Genomic DNA, 19,529 nt, shown 5'->3' with positions numbered 1-19,529 from the left:
TCACAGACACACTTCTATTCTATTAGCCATATCTTGTCAGCAAACTCAGGCTTTTGTCCTCCTAACCCCTTTTGCAATTTACTATATTAAATACTCGATTGAGGCACATTGTGATATTGTCATTTTCAGCAATCACCACATTTGAATCTGAAGTATAATTGATATATATGTAAACACCACTGCAACATGCGTCTGAAACGCTTCCGAATATTGAACATAGCTATGGACGAGACCACCACCACTGTAGCGAAAGAGGAAGCGGAAACACGTCACACATAAGTTCGCACTGTATTTGTTTGTTTTATCGGTGTCGGAGTGCCCTATGCAGTGGCGTCTCACTTAAGTCGGCAGGGAGACAGGATCTGGCGTCTGCGAAAACAGGTGTTGACCGGTGATTCAGCCAGGCCGAATTCTTTATTCTGCCTCGTGACGAAACAACGGCGTTGCGACCCCCGCAGATGCCAGAATGAGCTCGGGTGGCCCGGGCAGCGACACCGAGGAGTCTCAAGACAGGCCCTATAGTGGAGCCCCGCAGCGTGACGAACCGGAGGAGCAAGAGTCCGAAGATGAAGAAGATGAGGAGGAGGATCAGAACCTAGAGCAAGCTTGTGGGAGCAACTCCGGGAATGCTTTACAACAGAATAGCTCGAGACCTGAGCACGGGGAGCGCACGCCTGCCTCTGGTGTGTGTGACTCGATTTTCTCGTGGATCTGGAAGCGGAGTATCCGCCGGGGCACATACGTTGACCCATCTCGGGATAATTTTCGTACCATGACCAGTCTGTATGCATCAATGAACCCTGCGTCCGATTCGGTGAACCTGAACACGCAGACTCACGGTGCAGTCTTTAACCTAGAGTACTCACCAGACGGGTATGTTAAACTAAAACTTGTTCCTCGATGACCGCCGTATAAGTAACATTTGTGCTACTTATTAGTGATCGATGTTTATGTGTGTGTATGTGTGTAGGTCGGTGCTGACGGTGGCTTGTGAACAGACGGAGGTGCTGCTCTTTGACCCGGTATCCTCTAAACATATCAAAACTCTGGTGGAGGCACACGAGGACTGCGTCAACAACATCAGGTGCACACCGTTTCTTCATTAACTGGAGTCAAGGACACATGACTGGTTATAACTGGTGATGGCCTTTGTATCTGCATAAGTTGCTTAATTCAATGAAATGGGGGGAAAGCGTTGGGTGATTCTAGACAGATGAATAAGTCATATCTAAGTCATGGTAAGTGTCAATTCCAGAGGGGTTTAACTCCTGTCCTCCATAGTGTACCTAGTGAGGATGGTATGAAAGTTATGCATGGTAACATGTGTTAATGACTTCAGGGGGCAACTAAGCCATTTAGAACATGGTTTATGGAGATTAACCCTGGGAAAAGGCACAAATGGGCAAAGTGAAATAAACTGGGCCATTGTATATAGTTCTCTGATTACCAGCATAATAAGTAACATATAACTTCTGTAAAATATCAGTATTACCAGTAATATTGTTATTCCAAAGTATGTGTTGCTTTGAAATGTTTGTAGTGATGAACTCTTACCCTGGGAAATGTAATGTTGTGTGTGTGTGTGTGTGTGTGTCTTTGTGTTGTTCTCAGGTTCCTGGACAACCGGTTGTTTGCCACATGTTCGGATGACACCACCATTGCACTCTGGGACCTGCGGAACTTGAGTGGGAAGGTGTGTACGCTGCATGGCCACGCTAGCTGGGTGAAGAACATAGAGTACGACACAAACACGCGTCTGCTCGTCACCTCTGGCTTCGATGGGAATGTCATCACCTGGGACACCAATAGGTGAGTAGGACACTTCGACCCTGAGGAGGAGTCGGGATTGAACTAGCAACCGTCTGATTGCTGAACGACTCCTCTACAGCCTGAACCACTATGCCCCCCCCGCCCTCGCCGTCTGTGTTTATGTCTGTGTTTCTATCATCACTTCCACCTATGTCTGTTTAGTGTGTCCACTGAGTATCTGGAGAGAATTTTGACATGTACAGAAACTGCTAGAAATTAATATTGCTGGGTGGTGTGTGCATTGTTTTATTAGAGTTTGTATTATGCAAACTCAAATCTCTGTTGTTATCTCCTCTAAACCTACTTTTAATGTAAAGTAATTTTCTGTAATGTAATTATCCTACCTGTCTATTTTTCTTTCTTGATAGTACCCATCTCTGGGAAGCATTTTGTGCATTGATCTATATATATATATATATATATATATATATATATATATATATATATAAATAAGATCTGTTGTTGTGTTTACATGTCTGCGGGTCTGTGTGTTAGGTTTACAGAAGACGGTTGTCCCCATAAGAAGTTCTTCCACACGCGTTACCTGATGCGGATGCGTCTGACGCCGGACTGCAGTCGCATGCTCATCAGCACCTCCTCTGGCTACCTGCTTATACTGCACGACCTGGACCTGACCCAGAGCCTGGAGGTCGGCAGCTACCGTATCCTACGAGCCCGCCGCACCCCGCTCAACACAGGTCAGTCTCCCACACTCACACACACACACACACACACACACGCACATATATATATACTCTCACACAGCTACTCTCTCTTGCACATATACACGCATGTCCACAAACAAACCATGCTTCCAAATCACACTCTGGCACTCACACATGCACCCACTCACTTACTCCTTCCTGCACTCATTCACTCATAATTCCGGTCTTAATCTTTTATCTCTCTCTCTCTCTCTCTCATTCAGATGGGTCTCCATCCGGCTCAAGATCAGTGAGTGTTCCTCGCCATGGAAACGACTCCAGCAAACTCCACCCCCACAGAGAAGGTGAGTGCTGGTTGGTGACATGACGCAGGTGTGTTTCTGCCCCTGGCTGAAGGAGCACCTCCTGGCCATTTCCTTGCATGCTCACGTCATGGGAAGGTCCTTAGATTTGATTAATTTCACAGAGAATTACTTGAGTTGACAAACACTTTCTCAGTGCTACTATGTTTAATTTGCTGGAAGACATGAAAAACTTGCGATTTCTGTCTCTGTGGCTATAATAAATGTGTTATGCGGGTGTAATGCATTAATTGTGTGTGGGTATGTGTATAAATGATGGGTATGTTGTGTTCAGGTTTATCTCCCAGGAACAGTCTAGAGGTGTTGACTCCCGAGGTTCCTGGCGAGAGGGAAAAGGGGAACTGCATCACCTCCCTCCAGCTGCATCCGAAAGGCTGGGCCACCTTGCTGCGCTGCTCCAGCAATACAGATGACCAGGAGGTACAACGCACGGTCTACACACACACACACACACACACACACACATACACACAGATACACATGCATGCATTGCACGCCCACACACACACGCCCTCACACACACCCTCACACACACACATTCATTAACATACCATTAACATACCCCAAACACATTGTGCTTTCCTTTTCCAACACAAACACATAGTCTAACCCATGTGTTTACATGTATACACACACACACACACACACACACACACACACTCTTCTTACCAAAGGAGTCCACAGTCCTATACAGAGTGGACTGCATGATTACTGAAATCATACTGTTCAGCTGTCCTCAGCCAAAGCTTTTTGTTTGAGCAAGGCTTTCATTTCCTTTGGACTGCAGACATAATATGTGAAGAGCTCTAAGTTGAATCAACCTCCTCTCTCTACCTTTCTCCTCTTACTGGTAAACAAACACATGAACCATGAATAAAGGCAGTATTTAGCTTTGGCATGGCGTTTATGCTGTTATCACCTTGAGTTCTATGTTGGATTGGACTCCATCTTGGCAAGGTTCCGTGAGGAGATAAAGGTGTTGTTCTCTAGTGAAACTGAACCAGGCTTTCATAGTGAGAATTACAGAGAGCCGGGTGGAGCGGAGCCAATCAGGAGTTGGTAGAGCCAGGAGAACTTTTGACCCCTGGTCACTGAGCGCGGTGCCAGGTTATCCCTCAGGCCTCAGAGCTCTAACTCTGTGCAACTCTGTGCACATTTGTGAGCGGATTCCGAAGAAGTGCCCATCCCAAGTGAAAAATTCACGAGTTCTTTGGCAGTGCATTTGTTTTTCTTGTGTGTAGTGGAAAACATTAGGAACATCTGTGTTCTCCTGTCTTTGTCTCTCTATTCCCATTCCAAACACACATACACACACACACCCTTTCACAAACAGCCTCAGGCAGTGAAACCAGCACTAAGCTGTTCTGTATTCAGCACGAGCCTTAACTCTCTATACCCCCCCCCCTCCCCCTTTTCATTTGTCTCTCTCCCCCCCTCCCCCCCCCCCTGTAGTGGACGTGTGTGTACGAGTTCCAGGATGAGCAGCACCAGCGCCACACCACTCAACCCCGCTCCTCGCTGCGCCTCACCCACTACATCGAGGAGGCCAACGTGGGCCGCGGCTACATCAAGGAGCTGTGCTTCAGCCCGGACGGCCGGCTGATCTGCTCGCCGCACGGCTACGGCGTGCGCCTGCTGGCCTTCGACGAGCGCTGCGGCGAGCTGGCCGACTGCATACCCACACGCACGGCACTCCTGCGGGAGGTGCGCTCCATCTACTCACACAGCGACGTGGTGCTCACCTCCAAGTTCTCGCCCACGCACTGCCAGCTGGCCACGGGCTGCCTGAGCGGACGCGTGGCACTTTACCAGCCGCACTTCTGAACTGAGGGGGAGGGGGGGGGCATTGTGTGTGTGTGTGTGTGTGTGTGTGTGTGTGTGTGTGTGTGTGTGTGTGTGTGTGTGTGTGTGTGTGTGTGTGTGTGTGTGTGTGTGTGTGTGTGTGTATCTTTGTGTGTCTGTGTGTGTATGGATGGAGGCATTTGGGTGGTTATCGGGAGAGATGTCTTGTTTTTTTCCGGATGCAGCATTTTCTGTTTGAGATGGAGTGTGTATGTGTGAATGTGAGACAGACAGACAGACAGACAGGTTGACCGATACTGAGTGTGGTGAGGCAGGGTCATAGTATACGGCAGCTGCTGACCATACAGTTCTGTGTGCCTGTGTGAGTGCATGAGCCAGTATGACTATGGGGTGTAGTTTTCTTGGATGGATGGAGCGTGTGTGTGTGTGTGTGTGTGTGTGTGTGTGTGTGTGTGTGTGTGTGTGTGTGTCAGTGTGTGTGTCAGAATGATGATCCATGACTGATCTTTTACTCGCAGGTCTGTAGCTCATTCAAATATGAAGAAGAAAAAAAAAAATGCTTTTTCTTCTCTGTGTTGTGCCTCTGTGTGTGTGCGTGCTTCCTTGTGTGTGTGTGTGTATGTATGTATGTATGTATGTATGTGTGAGCTTCAGATCATTTTTTGGCTCAGACACTGAGATGGGATTTTCTGCTGCCTTCCATTTGGTGCTGCTTTTTCTGCGCTTACAATCTCACCTTTGAACTCTAAACCTCTCATAGCCTTTCGCTCTACAAAGCCCAACCTTTGACCTCCAGACCTCTGTTTGTGATGTGGTCACTGTTGTGAATTTTTCAAAAGAATGCTGGCATGGATTCTTAAGGAACTGTTGCAACAAGGTAGAAGATTCCAGAATGTTCTCCAAGAGTGGCCCATTACTTCGTTCCGTTATAGCAATGTTCCGTTTCTATAGTTACCATGCTTGGGATACATGGTATCAATGGTCATCATCTGACATGGCTACCTGTGTGTCCTTATAACACACGCACCTTGGCAGAGACATTTACGCAAACTCATTTCTTTGTCTTTTGTTTTATACTAAAACATTAAGTGATGTTTGTGAAGCTATATTAAGCCATTAGGTACATGTCATTATTTGTTTGTGTGGATTTAAGGGAGAATGTGTGTATGTGTGTATGTATGTATGTATGTATGTATGTATGTATGTATGTATGTATGTGTCTGTGTTAAAATCTTATCTGCTGTTGTTATCTATACTCTCTATCATTGGCCAACAGTTGTGTGTATGTTGATTACTCTGTGGGCAGAGAGGATGTTGGGAGTTGTAGTCACGTGAGCTGAACTTTTATCTGGACACTAATGGACCTTCTCAGGTACAGGTCACATGATTGCCTGACCACTCCTCTCTGCTCCAGGGAAAGGTTCATATACTCTTAATTATAGTTATTAAAAAAAGTGGTACGTAAAAAGAAAAAAAAGGTAATAAAAAGAAAACTGTTTTTCCACTTTGCCTCAACTCGTTTGATTTGGCCTTTGGTTCTTTCTTGTCCACCCCCCCCAGTCTACTCAAGATGACAACTGGAATTGTTTTACTGGAAATATTTTAATGACAGTTTCACAGTTGAGGTGATATTCATGTTCCAAAGCACAAATCACCCTACTCTAAGAAGAGACCAGCTCTGTGTTTTCAGATTCAAAGAGGAATTTATATTTATATACACATTCCATTTTAGTTACGAGCAGAATGCATTACACTACAGTAATTTTTTGCCATATGTTAATGCCATTGGCTCTCATCGTTTCCTTTGTGCTCTGGTTGGTTGTGACTTTTTTTGCTGCCTCATCCTACGCTGGTTGAGGCGTTTGGTAGAGACGCGTAGCTTTCGCACCTGTTCGTCACGCAGGCGCACCTGCAGGTCCTTGGCTGACTTCATGCCCTTGGTACGGGCCTCCAGTGCCCGCTGCTGCGGCGTCTTGTTGAGGACAAACCCGCACAGGCTGGGACGAGGCTCCGGCCCCACCTGGCACTTTCTGGTGGATGGGAAATAGCCCTCTGCCCAAGCAGTCACCACGTACTCGCCCGGGTTAAGCAGACGCCAGAAGTCACCACCGGTCGCTTCAGAAAAAAAGGACATTGAGGGAGAGATGCATAGTATTTAATGAAACTGAGTGTGTGTGGGTGTCAAAAGGCTTGTTATATCATTGCTGTTGCCACCTGTTGGAAATGTCACCTGATATGACTAGAAACCGTTCAAGGAGGGTAAATATGATGTTATCTCTACAATAAGCCTGTAGACGTGACAGCTACTTTGGTACAAAGCATGCTATTGGCAAAGAGGGACCTCTTTTCACTGTGAATTCTCAAAATATTTCTCAGTGACAGTGTTTTAGGCGAAGACAAACGGCAAAACCTTTTCCAATTAGATAAAAGTTTCTATGAAGTTGCTCTGTACCCACTCTCTTCACGTCAGCAGGATGATGTGGGCCAAAGCCCCCCCCCCCCCCCACACACACACACACAACAAAGCCGAACTACATGAGTCAAAACTCGCAGTGAGTCACACTGCCTTACATCCTAGTGAACAGCTTGACAATGAAGGACTTTCATAAGAAACACAATAACCTAGTTTATCAATGACCCTAATTATCATTTAACTCACTTTTTAAATGTTAAATTACATTAAGAACTAGGAGGGATGTTATATTTTATTCTGTTGTTATGCACTTATATTATTTCTCTCTCTCTATCTATCTATACAGTATATATCTGTACAAGATATACAGCCGCGGAAAAAATTAAGAGACCACTTCAAAATTATCAGTTTCTCTGGTTTTACTATTTATTGGTATGTGTTAAAGTAAAATGTACATTTTTGTTTTATTCTATAACCTACTGGCAACATTCCTACCAAATTTCAAATAAAAATATTGTCATTTAGATAATTTATTTGCAGAAAAATGACAATTGGTCAAAATAGCAAAAAAGATGCAGTGTCTTCAGATCTCGAATAATGCAAAGAAAACAAGCTCATATTCATTTTTAAACTACACAATACTAATGCTTACACTTAGGAAGAGTTCAGAAATCAATATTTGGTGGAATAACCTTGATTTAAAATCACAACTTTCATGTGTCTTGGCATGCTCTCCACCAGTCTTTCACATTGCCGTTGGGTGACTTTATGCTACTCCTGGCGCAAGAATTCAAGCAGCTCGGCTTCTTTTCATGGCTTGTGACCATCCATCTTCCTCTTGATCACATTTCAGAGGTTTTTTATGGGATTCAGGTCTCGAAATTGGGCTGGCCATGACAGGGTCCTGATCTGGTGGTACTCCATCCACACCTTTACTGGCCTGGCTGTGTGGCATGGAGCATTGCCCTGCTGGAAAAAACACTTCTCAGAGTTGGGGAACATTGTCAGAGCAAAAGGAAGCAAGTTTTTCTTCCAGGACAACGTTGTACTTTGCCTGGCTGAGGTTTGTAAAAGACCATAAGGATTGAAAAAGCGGACTGGAGGTTCTTCTAAGTTCGTCTTCTCTGATGAGTCTGATTTCACAGTAGGTGCAAGACTCTCTGGCTTGTAGGCCTCTCCAGGTCTCCGTCTAACCATCAGACGACCATGTGTTGGGCAAAGCTGAAAATTGGACTCATCAGAGAAGACGAACTAGAAGACCCTCCAGTCCGCTTTTTTCTTTCTTTTTCCTTATGGTCTTTTACAAACCTCAGCCAGGCAAAGTACAACGTTGTCCTGGAAGAAAAACTTGCTTCCTTTTGCTCTGACAATGTTCCCCAACTCTGAGAAATGTTTTTTCCAGCAGGGCAATGCTCCATGCCACACAGCCAGGCCAGTAAAGGTGTGGATGGAGTACCACCAGATCAGGACCCTGTCATGGCCAGCCCAATTTCGAGACCTGAATCCCATAAAAAAACCTCTGAAATGTGATCAAGAGGAAGATGGATGGTCACAAGCCATGAAAAGAAGGCGAGCTGCTTGAATTCTTGCGCCAGGAGTAGCATAAAGTCACCCAACGGCAATGTGAAAGACTGATGGAGAGCATGCCAAGACACATGAAAGTTGTGATTTTAAATCAAGGTTATTCCACCAAATATTGATTTCTGAACTCTTCCTAAGTGTAAGCATTAGTATTGTGTAGTTTAAAAATGAATATGAGCTTGTTTTCTTTGCATTATTCGAGATCTGAAGACACTGCATCTTTTTTGCTATTTTGACCAATTGTCATTTTTCTGCAAATAAATTATCTAAATGACAATATTTTTATTTGAAATTTGGTAGGAATGTTGCCAGTAGGTTATAGAATAAAACAAAAATGTACATTTTACTTTAACACATACCAATAAATAGTAAAACCAGAGAAACTGATAATTTTGAAGTGGTCTCTTAATTTTTTCCGCGGCTGTATATAGTACTGTGCAAAAGTTTTAGGCAGGTGTGAAAAAATGCTATGAACTAAGAATGCTTTGAAAAATGTAAACAATAAATGTTTATTTTTGATCCATTTACATGGTAAGACTGAGCACAGCAACAAGACACAACGTAGTTATACTGCATCAGCAGGGTCTCTCCCAGACAAAGATTTCAAAGCAGACAGGGGTTTCAAAATGTGCAGTTCAAGCTCTTTTGAAGAAGACGTAGAGGATCGTAGACGCAGTGGTCAGCCAAGGAAACTTAATGCAGCTGATGAAAAACACATCAAGCTTATTTACCTTCGAAATCGGAAGATTTCAAGCAGTGGCATCAGCTCAGAACTGGCAGAAACCAGTGGTACCCAGGTACAGACATTTACTGTCCGGGGAAGTCTGGCCAGAAGTGGTCTTCATGGAAGAGTTGCAGCCAAAAAGCTCTACCCCGACAAGGAAACAAGGCCAAGTGACTGAACTAAGCACGAAAACATAGAAACTGGGGTGCAGAAACATGGCAGAAGGTGCTCTGGACTGATGAGTCAAAATTAGAAATATTTGGCTGTAGAAGAAGGCAGTTGGTTCGCCGAAGGGCTGGAGAGAGGTACAATAATGAGAGTCTGCAGGCAACAGTGAAGCATGGTAGAGGTTCCTTTCCAGTTTGGGGCTGCATTTCTGCAAGTGGAGTTGGAGATTTGGTCAGGATGAATGGTGTCTTCAATGCTGAGAAATACAGGCAGATACTAATCCATCATGCAATACAATCAGGGAGGCGTATGATTGGCACCAAATGTATTCTGCAGCAGGAACATAACCCCAAACATACAGCCAATGTCATTAACAACTATCTTCAGCTTAAAGAAGAACAGAAAGTCCTGCAAGTGATGGTATGACCCCCACAGAGCCCTGATCTCTACATCATCGAGTCTGTCTGGGTTTACATGAAGAGACAGAAGAATTTTAGGAAGCCTACATCCACAGAAGATCTGTGGTTAGTTCTCCAAGATGTTTGGAACAATTTACCAGCCGAGTTCCTTCAAAAACTGTGCGCAAGTGTATCTGGAAGAATTGATGCTATTTTGAAGGCAAAGGGTAGTCACACCAAATATTGATTTCATTTAGAATTTTCTTCTGTTCCTTCACTGCATTTTGTTAATTTATGAAGAATTGATGAAAATAAACTGTTAACACTTCCATTTTTGAAAGCATTCTTAGTTTACAGCATTTTTTCACACCTGCCTAAAACTTTTGCACAGTACTGTATATATACAGTATATATATATATATATATATATATATATATATAAATAAAAAATACCCATCGGGGTATCTCTATTGGTTGTAAGTAGAATATTTCAGTGTCAGCGTAAATCAGTGTAGCATTCAGAACAGTACAGACCTTTAAAGGTGAAATACGTAATTTTCACCATCAAAATTAAAATGTTTTTAGAGCATAATGCAATTCTGCAAGGACAGGAAAATAGACGTGTTTTATCATATTTGTAAATCTGTGCATTCTTTGTTATTTTGTTTCAGGAGTTTTGTCTGCATGTATCTATGTGGGTAAGGGTCAGACAAATGCATTACAAGATCTGAAACAGAATCTGAACACATAAATACTATATTGTTTGTCATGTCCTCAGATTCACGCAGTTGTTTTATGTCTGGAAGTACTTTTTTGACAAGTCAACACAAACAACATATTGCTCCTTTAAGCTTGCATTTTTGAAAACTAGATTACACAGAGGCTGTAACCTACCGGTCGACAGTGATCTTCTTCCAAGTGTATTAACCACAGTGTGTGGTCTTTCTGAGCAAAGAAATCTGGATGATACACAAGGCAGTTTGCCAGGGCCTTCAGTTTTTTTTGTCAACTAAGCAAAGCAGACAAACTGGTTTCCAGCTGGTTCAGCTTACGCAAAAACCCCTTTTAAGGGTTTCAACCAAAAAAAGGTTGCATGCTTATGTGGTTGTTAAGAAATGGTTGTTATTATTGCCCATGTTCGTTAAATACTGAGTACTGGCTGTCATATGTTTGAGGCACACACACACACACACACACACACACACACACACACACACACACACACACACACATCTCACCGGTTCGCACGTCATGGTCCAGATCCTTCACTTTGATGATGGCGTCTGAGATTCCAGCCTTCGTCTCCTTGTCTCTCACTAAACCTTTAATTCCTCTGTGCACCTGAGTCAGTCAGATTAAACAGATCTCAGACATGCTACAGACACGTCTGTCTGTCCATTTGTGTCTAAGGTAGTGTTCTTATTGTGTTGTGCTTATCTTAAGCCGATTGTTTTTTCATTTGCATCATACATAAGTGTAGTATATGGAATAGATATATTTAGCATAAGCACAGCCTACAGTATAACTGCTAGGGATAATGGGATGTTGATTACTCTACATTCAAAATCCTTTGATGGCATTTTGACAATGATTAATTGCTGTATGTTTGGGTGATGGTGTTGAATGTGCCATGAATGTGTGTCATTGTGTGTGGGTGTGGGTGTGGGTGTGGGTGTTTGTGTATGAATATGGGTATGGGTATGGGTGGGTGTGTGCGTGTGCGTGTGCGTGTGCGTGTGCGTGTGCGTGTGCGTGTGCGTGTGCGTGTGTGTGTGTGTGTGTGTGTGTCTGTGTTACCTGCTCCATGTACAGCAGCAGGGACTCTCTATTGTTCTCCCATTCCACTGGCAGTTCACTGGCATGAGGAAATTTATCACATGACAACTCCACCGTCACCTCAAAACAGTTAGTATGCAGGTAACTGAAATCATTCATGCCTACACACACACATACATGCACAAACACACACACACACACACACACATACACACATACACACATACACATACATGCACACACACACACACACACACACACACACAAAGTAAGAGAAAAAAACAGAAACTCAGTTTAAATGTACACATCAGTATAACAATATAAGCCAAGCCTTTCTTTATGTGTGTATAAAGAATTATTGTTTGTGAGAATTATTCCAAAATATGCAGATATGTGCCTCACACAAGTGTGTACGTACTCCCTGGTAACGTGTGCCAGTCGGCTCCGTTGATGATGTTGTTGTGTTGCGTCTGGAAGTCCTCGTAGTGACAGAGGCGTCGGTCAGGGTTTGCCATGACCCGGTTGGAGGAGGCGTACACCATCGCTAGCCAGCGGAAAAAGCCTTCATCTGGGGGGGGTGTGTCTCCTTGGGGCACCCAGTTGCGCGTGCAGTCGTAGGGGTAGGTCACCACCAGCTCGCCACCGTGGAGGTTGGCGCTCAGGACGAAGGGGATCATCTGCATCCAACTGATCACTGCACGCGTTTCAGGAGCAATCTGGCAGAGTGAACAAATAGAATAGATTTGCTCATTTGGGCGTAGATGTGTTGACATGGCCTTTTACCTGGGAAGTACATACAGCAAATTATACTGTTAATACCTATACCTAAAGAAAGATTTTATACCTAAAAACATTCCAGAAGCTGGGTTTTGATGCTGTTTTAAGCACTGTCGTCACACACCACTATTTGATTAGTGTCAGTGACATTCAGACTCTTTCTCAGGGTACTGTATGTCCATGTAGTTTCTGTATGTCCGTGTGTAGTTTCACTATAAGTCTGACTTTATTTAGCAGGGGGTGGGTCAGTGCCTCACCGTGGCGTTTTCGAATGTGTAGTACTCTGGAATTGGGATGTAATGGTTGCTGACTTTACTCTTGTCAACTGCCATCTCCTTCTCATCCCACATGATGTTGTTCAGATCAGGAAAGTTGTGGTTCATGTCGATACCGTCGCTATAGCGACCCTCAGCCCAACCAGACAGCTCAGAACCCTGTGAGTGACAATCTGATTAGAACCCATCACTGTGTTCTGATTGGTTACTCTAGCTAAAGGTCCTACCTCACCTACCTTCTCATAGGCCGTCTCATATCCATCAGGGTTCATGGATGGTAGCAGATGGATGCGTGTGAGTTTTACCAGACGCACTATCCTCTCGTTGTTCTTCTTGTACTCACGACAGATGTACTGCATGAGGTTCAGCACCAGCTCTCGCCCCAACACCTCGTTACCATGCATCCCGGCAACATAGCGAAACTCTGGCTCACCTGTTTGTATGACATAACACACACAGACACACACACACAAATATAAACACCAATGACTGTGGGCTAGTCACATTCCTGTCCCCTACTCCTCTATTTAATCCAAATCTCCTCTCTTGCAAAGTTGTGATTTCCTCTACTTCCTATTTCACAAGAGGTCTGAAACACCACAAACAAAGGAGGCCTGATTCAAATCGGTCTCTGCTCCAATGAAATTCTGACAACAAACATCAGTTAAAAAAAAAAATCAGAGACAGCAAAGAGAGGAAAACAGAGGCTGCTTCCCTCTGAAAAATGATTGAACTCAATGGAGTCCTTCTGGCAGAGAGCAGAAATGCAGATCACAAGAGAATCAGAGAGAGGAGAGGGCCTCTTTTAAGTCAACACGCCTTCCTGTTCATTACTGTGAGTGTATGCAAGTGTGTGTAGCTGACATGTAATGTCAGTAAGATATACTTTTAAGTTTATGGGCAGGTCAGGGTCCTCTTCAAAAAGGGAGGGCACATCTGCTTAGTTCTCCCTTTCGTAAAGAAGAGGTCCCTAAAGTTAACTGAATTGTTCACTGCAAAAGAAGGAGTCTTTTTTCTCTACACTACGTGCCACAGCTGTTGCTGTTCGGCTTCTGGCATTCATAAAATTCACACTGCTTTACTTGACTTTCATGTGGACAAGTCTTTATATATCAACATCCTGCGAATAATGAGCCTCTAAGATCAGTGATCCTGCCATTACAGTAAATTAGTGCGGCAATGCACTCTTACTTCTTACCATGTCTTTAAACAGTCTGTAAACTTGCCTAAGACTTTATTTGTATATCAAAATAGCACAGTGAGGAGGTGATTGGCAATGCAAAACATATTGTCTGAGTAAGAGAGACACACTGCACACACACACACACACACACACACACACACACACACATGATCACCTAGTTCATGTTTGCCGGGGTTATCGGAGATCTCCATGACATAGAGTTTTAAGCCTGCGTAGCTCTTTCCAATGGTGTAGATTCGGGTGATGTCTGGGCACTGATCATGAACTTCCTTCATCAGCTAAAGGGCACAGAGAAAAGTGCTGAAATATTTGACTGCCTTTTTTATTCAAAAAAAGCAAATTGATGGTCACAGGTTTTGTAGTTCAACAACTGTCAAAATATAAATGAACAAAACCGCAATCTTGATTTTACTAGTTTTATTAGATAGCATGTGTTTGTTTTACCTTCCTCATCTCGTTATAGTTGTGATGCCTAAAGTCCAAGTGATCTGTAGTCACAGGCTCTAAATGGTCTGGATCTGCATTTAAACAAACATATATCCACACACACACACACACACACACGAGAAGAAAACATTACATTCACTCAAACTCTTTCAAACTCTTTCTTTCCCGTCTTGAAATTGATTTTGTTTGAAATCCAAACCCAATTATACCTTTAGTATAATCCTGAAAAATACACACATTACACTCAGCCACAAACATTAATGTGTGCACAGTCACCTGGTAGAGGGCAACCCAGCACCTCAGCTCGTAGACACACACTGCCATTAATGTACCAGCTCTGGGGGTTGATCCGCAGGAACTGTCCAACCATGGGCACTGGCAACCGGCCCAATACTGGGGTCTCTAGGTCATTGTTCCCTTTAAACACCTAAAACAATAAACACAGACACCATACTGGCAAAGCTACAACTTCCACAAGAGGACGCAAAAGCTTTGGGCGGTATTAATAGATTGCGATTGAGACATAGAGAGTAATCTGATTCCAGATATGCTGCACGTTGCAGGTATGGCAGAGATCCCCCACTTACTGCCTCAACAGTGCCATTCATGCAGGTGGTCCAGGTCTTAGAATCATTACTGATCTGAACCTTATACGACTCCACCCAGTCCCAACTGGAGAGAGAGAGAGAGAGAGAGAGAGAGAGAGAGAGAGAGAGAAAGAGGGAGAGAGAGAGAGAGAGAGGCCGACATGAGTAAATACTGTGTCTTGATTAATGATCCCTGACATCTTGTGAATCAATCTAGTCATTTTAAGACATCGGTTAGACAACCCATGGCTGTAATACATATAGCCCCTTATTGCACGTTTACATTCAAGCAAACTAGAGTTTGCAGCTGTCAATGAACACAGCTGTGTTTTCTCCTAGAATCACATTACTGTGGGAGGACTGCCCTTTAGCCGTGGACATACAGTACAGGATTCATTTCCTGCCTGTGTGAGATTGTCAAGAGACTAGTTTTTAATATGTCTGTCCACATTATTGGGAGGGAATTCTCAGAGCAGGTCATTAGCCTGTAAAATTATACAAATCACAATTTAGAGATGGGGTAGTCACTTGCATTCTTTCACACACAAATAGTAAGGTCAATCATCTCCGTTTGTATCTCTGTCACACACAAAATCAACAATCACACATGACGACAAACTACCCATTTTTCATCCATAGCATACTAATCTCTCTTCCTTCTCTCTCTCTCTCTCTCTCTCTCTCTCTCTCTCTCTCTCTCTCTCTCTCTCTCTCTCTCTTACAGCTTTTATTTGTCATGTCTGTGAGCCTGACGTGACAAAAAAAAGCCAAAACAGTTTAAAAGCCAAACAGTTTTACTTTTGGGTGCTGGGCCCTGTTCGGCGTACGACTGAAGCTAAGATAATTAATTTAGCTCGCAACTGGAGATTAACTAGCTCGCTAAATGAGAACAGGCTAAGCCGGTCTGGCGACGGGCGCTAATTTATTTTAACCTCAAGTTAATTTATCTCGTCAGCTAAATTGCGCGTGCACGTCTTGCTTCAAAAGGCAAGAAAGGTCGATCCCCAAAACCATGATTTTTTTGAAAGGTACAATGGTCGAAACTCAAAGAAAAAGACTATTTTTTTTTCTCCGATAACGCAGGATATGATCATGAACGCGTTATGAAGAATTCAAGACCATAATCATGTCAAAATTCAACACTCCTGCGGCTACCACAGCAATATAATAAACTGTCTATAAGATGTATAATACGTGAAATCTTTTCCCTAAACAGAATGGTACTATGGTGCAGCGGGTTTAGCGTATGGCTTGCATGCTGTAGATCACCGGTTCGGCTCCCCCCACCCTCGTAGGAATTGTGGTTTTAAATCGCTTTGAATAAAACCGTCTGCTAAATGACTAAATGTGAATGTATTAATAAGAGATTCAATACATTTAAGCAATGAAAAGAAATTGTGTCTATTTCTCTCTTCTTATCATGCACCCACCTTACCATCCACCTCCACCATTCACTACCGCACAAACACTAGACACGTTTGCAAAACTAAACGTTTGCAATGATGTAAGTTAAAGTAGGTAAAACAACTTTAGCCAATATCTATTTGGGTTATGTGCTCAAATTTCCTGGGATCAAAGAAAACGTTAGTATTCATGTGCAAACTAAAAATCACGTGACACATGAAAGCACATGAAAGTTATTTCGGGTTTATCAACTGTACCAATGTCTCAACTGTACTATAGGCTACCACTGTCATATAATTATGAGTGCTTTGTTCTCCGCATCGCCGACATTACAAAAATGAAGGCTACCACTCGCAAGAAAGTGATGACATTCAATGTTTGACGGTGGTGTATGCAATAAATGACTCGAGAAGGTCTTCTAAATTAATTATTCCTTGTCGGGTGGATCGGTAGCGCTCATACAAGAACTCATCATGATGAAAAAATGGATCTTCTTGGCGATCGCAAAGAACTCTTCCTACGCTAATCAAACTGACTCCTTGTCAATGGGATCCCTCCTTTTGGCGTGGGTGTGGCAAGTTTAGCCAGCTAAACTTTGCTTAGCCTGCCCTGGAGCAGGCTAGGGCTAAGCGATTAATTACCATGGAAATTGAGCAAAAGTTGCTACGCCGAATCCGCTAAAGCGTTGTTGTCTTTTTTTAGCCTGGAATTTAGCTTGCTAAACCGCTTAGCGAGTGACGCCGAACAGTACCCTGGGCTGGCTGCTTGTGTTTGTCTGTGTTTGTGTTGCAAATGACCTGCAGGTGTGTTGGCTCGTCAGCTAGGTCTATTAGGTTGGCTCGTTAGTCATTGAGAACACCTGGGACTGGTGTTCCCTGTGACTACAAAAGCACCTTCCACAGGTGCCAAGGGTGGCTTGAGACAGAGGTCCAGAGAGAGAATGGGGAAACCTTGCTCCCAACGCTCTGCTCGAAGCCCTGCCAATCTTTTGCGTAGCTGTTAATAAAGTAAAACTGTTTGGCTTTTAAACTGTTTTGGCTTTTAAACTGTTTTGGCTTTTATTTGTCATGTCTGTGAGCCTGACGTGACAACACACACACACACTTACACTTACCTCCAGATGGAGTTTCTCCCTTGTAGGATGACTCCAGTGAATAATGTGGGTCTTAGGGCGTCCACCTGCAGCCACTGATTTCTGTCCTTCACTGATGCACACCAGGCCCCGTCATACTCATCACCATCATCAAAACCAGACTACAGACACATAAACACACACATACACACAATTAACTAACTCATTTCCATAATTGACTGTCATCCATACCAGTCTAATAAAACACTACCACTCTCTCTCCCTCCCTCTCTCTCATTCTCACACACACACACACACACACACACACGCATGTGCTAACAGGGACAGCAGACAGCAGACAGCATATGACAGCATGCACACACAGACCTGTATGTTGAGCCGTCCACGTTGGGGCCCAAGGCCTGTTCGTTGAGAGGGAGAGGCGGAGAGCTGTGAGTCCCTCACCCTCAGAGATTCGAGGCCCAGAGGAGGACAGGCTATAGAGGTGGAAGAGGGAAATGTTTTGGGACAGAAGACAAGACAAAATAATTCCAAAAAAAGAATTCAGCGGGTTTCTGAGGAAAGCTTATCTATCCAATCAGATCTGCCCTTCACACACACCCACAAATTAAAACACTACAGCTGGACGAGTGCTGTGTAATCTCAAGAAGTGTCTCTTGGTTGAAAAGGAGAGGAAGACTCAAAAATCTCTCTGTCTCACACACACACACACACACACACACACACACACACACACACACACACACACACACACACACACACACACACACACATTGTTTTCTGTCAGAATACCAGTAATGCGTTTCGTAGCACACAATGCATTCTGTATGCGATACGGGTCAGTTCCATCTGATGCACTCAGATTAGAGACAGTAGAGACCGCTTTATGCTTTCGCCGTAATTTTCATCACCAAGTAGTCAACTTAATTTTATAATCACGCATAATTACTTCCCATGTGACCATCTAACTTCCCCCCCAACTGCCCATGTTTCACAATGGGGATGTAGAGATCAGATACAGAGATCAACAGCGGGCCCTGAGCGGTGGAGAAACCCTTCCTTCATAACACATGAATAAATCATTGAGTAAACTGAAAGGTTTCTTATCATTTGCTTCTCATCTCTGCCTCCTAACCGTGTCCTATCTTGCGCTTTGCTTGGAAGTGTGAATGGATGAATCGGAGTCTATATAAGGGTGCGTTGATGAAACTTAGTCTTAAGTAAATAACGTTACATTCCAATGTCAGTCTGGTAAAAGTAAAAAAAAAAAAAAAAAAAAAAAATCTGGAAAAGAAATTGAGGGCTAACGTCATGTTACTTTGCCAAATCCCTGCAAAATAATAGGTTTAGTTAACTTCATTTATCTTAATAGATTTTGCCACAAAAGCTCACCGAGTTCTCGCAGGCTTGTTCCAGCTCTTTCGCTTTGGTGCGCTTTGTCTTCTGTTTTCTTGTCCCGATCTTGCAGGGTCTGGGTCTCTGTCATAGTTTCGTTGTTGCTTAAAACAGGCGCAGCGGTGGTTTTGAAATTGCTCATTTCGTTCAAATCATTAAGTTCATGTATAAAAGACGCATTTGTGTTCTTTGGCATCTGTTCTGTCTTGTTGATGACTTTTATCTCATTGTTAAGTAAACTGTTCGTCACTTGCGCTTCTAGCGCTAAGGAAAACCAGACAAATAAAGAGAGCCTCGCCATCTCCACTGTGCGCTTCGGTTTTCGGGTCAGATCAGTTTACCCAAATTCCAATGTCAGCATTTATACCCCTAAAACTGCCCGTAATGAGTCAAAAACACGCGCACGACAGTGTAAGAAGGCACTTGGACCTAATACACGGAGAGAAGAGTACGCAAATATACTAAAACTGAAATCACTTTTGATGTTTTGGGTAATAAACATGAATCCAAATCCGTATCGACGCCCCATTAAGGGATGTGCTCCTCTCCCTCACTCCCCAATTTTTATGAGTGATTTAATTGTCTCATAAGACATTTAGCTTTTTTTCGTACAGGGGAAGAGCGCATGATTAACATATAATAATAATA

The 19,529-nt window shown here is 43.5% G+C and overlaps 2 protein-coding genes across 2 annotated transcripts; one reads left to right on the top strand and one right to left on the bottom strand.

Moving 5' to 3' along the window:
* The first annotated feature begins 323 nt into the window (after positions 1-323).
* wdr32 (WD repeat domain 32) lies at positions 324-4,714 on the top strand. Its single transcript, XM_080850713.1, has 7 exons — positions 324-873; positions 971-1,084; positions 1,612-1,809; positions 2,305-2,507; positions 2,738-2,818; positions 3,111-3,256; positions 4,289-4,714. Exons 1-7 carry the CDS (start codon positions 467-469, stop codon positions 4,658-4,660), a joined length of 1,521 nt encoding a protein of 506 aa, XP_080706839.1. The 5' UTR covers positions 324-466; the 3' UTR covers positions 4,661-4,714.
* A 1,539-nt stretch (positions 4,715-6,253) lies between these two features.
* Positions 6,254-19,182, bottom strand: cpxm1a (carboxypeptidase X (M14 family), member 1a; the record flags this gene model as incomplete). Its single annotated transcript, XM_080849648.1, has 13 exons — positions 6,254-6,754; positions 11,162-11,264; positions 11,721-11,860; positions 12,118-12,415; positions 12,734-12,910; positions 12,988-13,184; positions 14,110-14,233; positions 14,400-14,473; positions 14,679-14,829; positions 14,990-15,074; positions 17,508-17,647; positions 17,853-17,962; positions 18,879-19,182. 13 exons carry the CDS (start codon positions 19,180-19,182, stop codon positions 6,432-6,434), a joined length of 2,226 nt encoding a protein of 741 aa, XP_080705774.1. The 3' UTR covers positions 6,254-6,431.
* Positions 19,183-19,529: the final 347 nt, after the last annotated feature.

Source organism: Sprattus sprattus (assembly GCF_963457725.1).
Source record: "Sprattus sprattus genome assembly, chromosome: 13".
Classification (NCBI taxonomy): Eukaryota; Metazoa; Chordata; class Actinopteri; order Clupeiformes; family Clupeidae; genus Sprattus; species Sprattus sprattus.
Note: the sequence above shows the minus strand (reverse complement) of the source record. Positions and strands in the feature narration are given on the sequence as shown.

Coding starts and splice junctions, on each gene's coding strand:
- wdr32 (XM_080850713.1), top strand. CDS start 467: ATGAGCTCGGGTGGCCCGGGCAGCGACACCGAGGAGTCTCAAGACAGG. Junction 1,810..2,304: donor ATCACCTGGGACACCAATAG/GTGAGTAGGACA, acceptor TCTGTGTGTTAG/GTTTACAGAAGACGGTTGTC. Junction 2,819..3,110: donor ACTCCACCCCCACAGAGAAG/GTGAGTGCTGGT, acceptor TGTTGTGTTCAG/GTTTATCTCCCAGGAACAGT.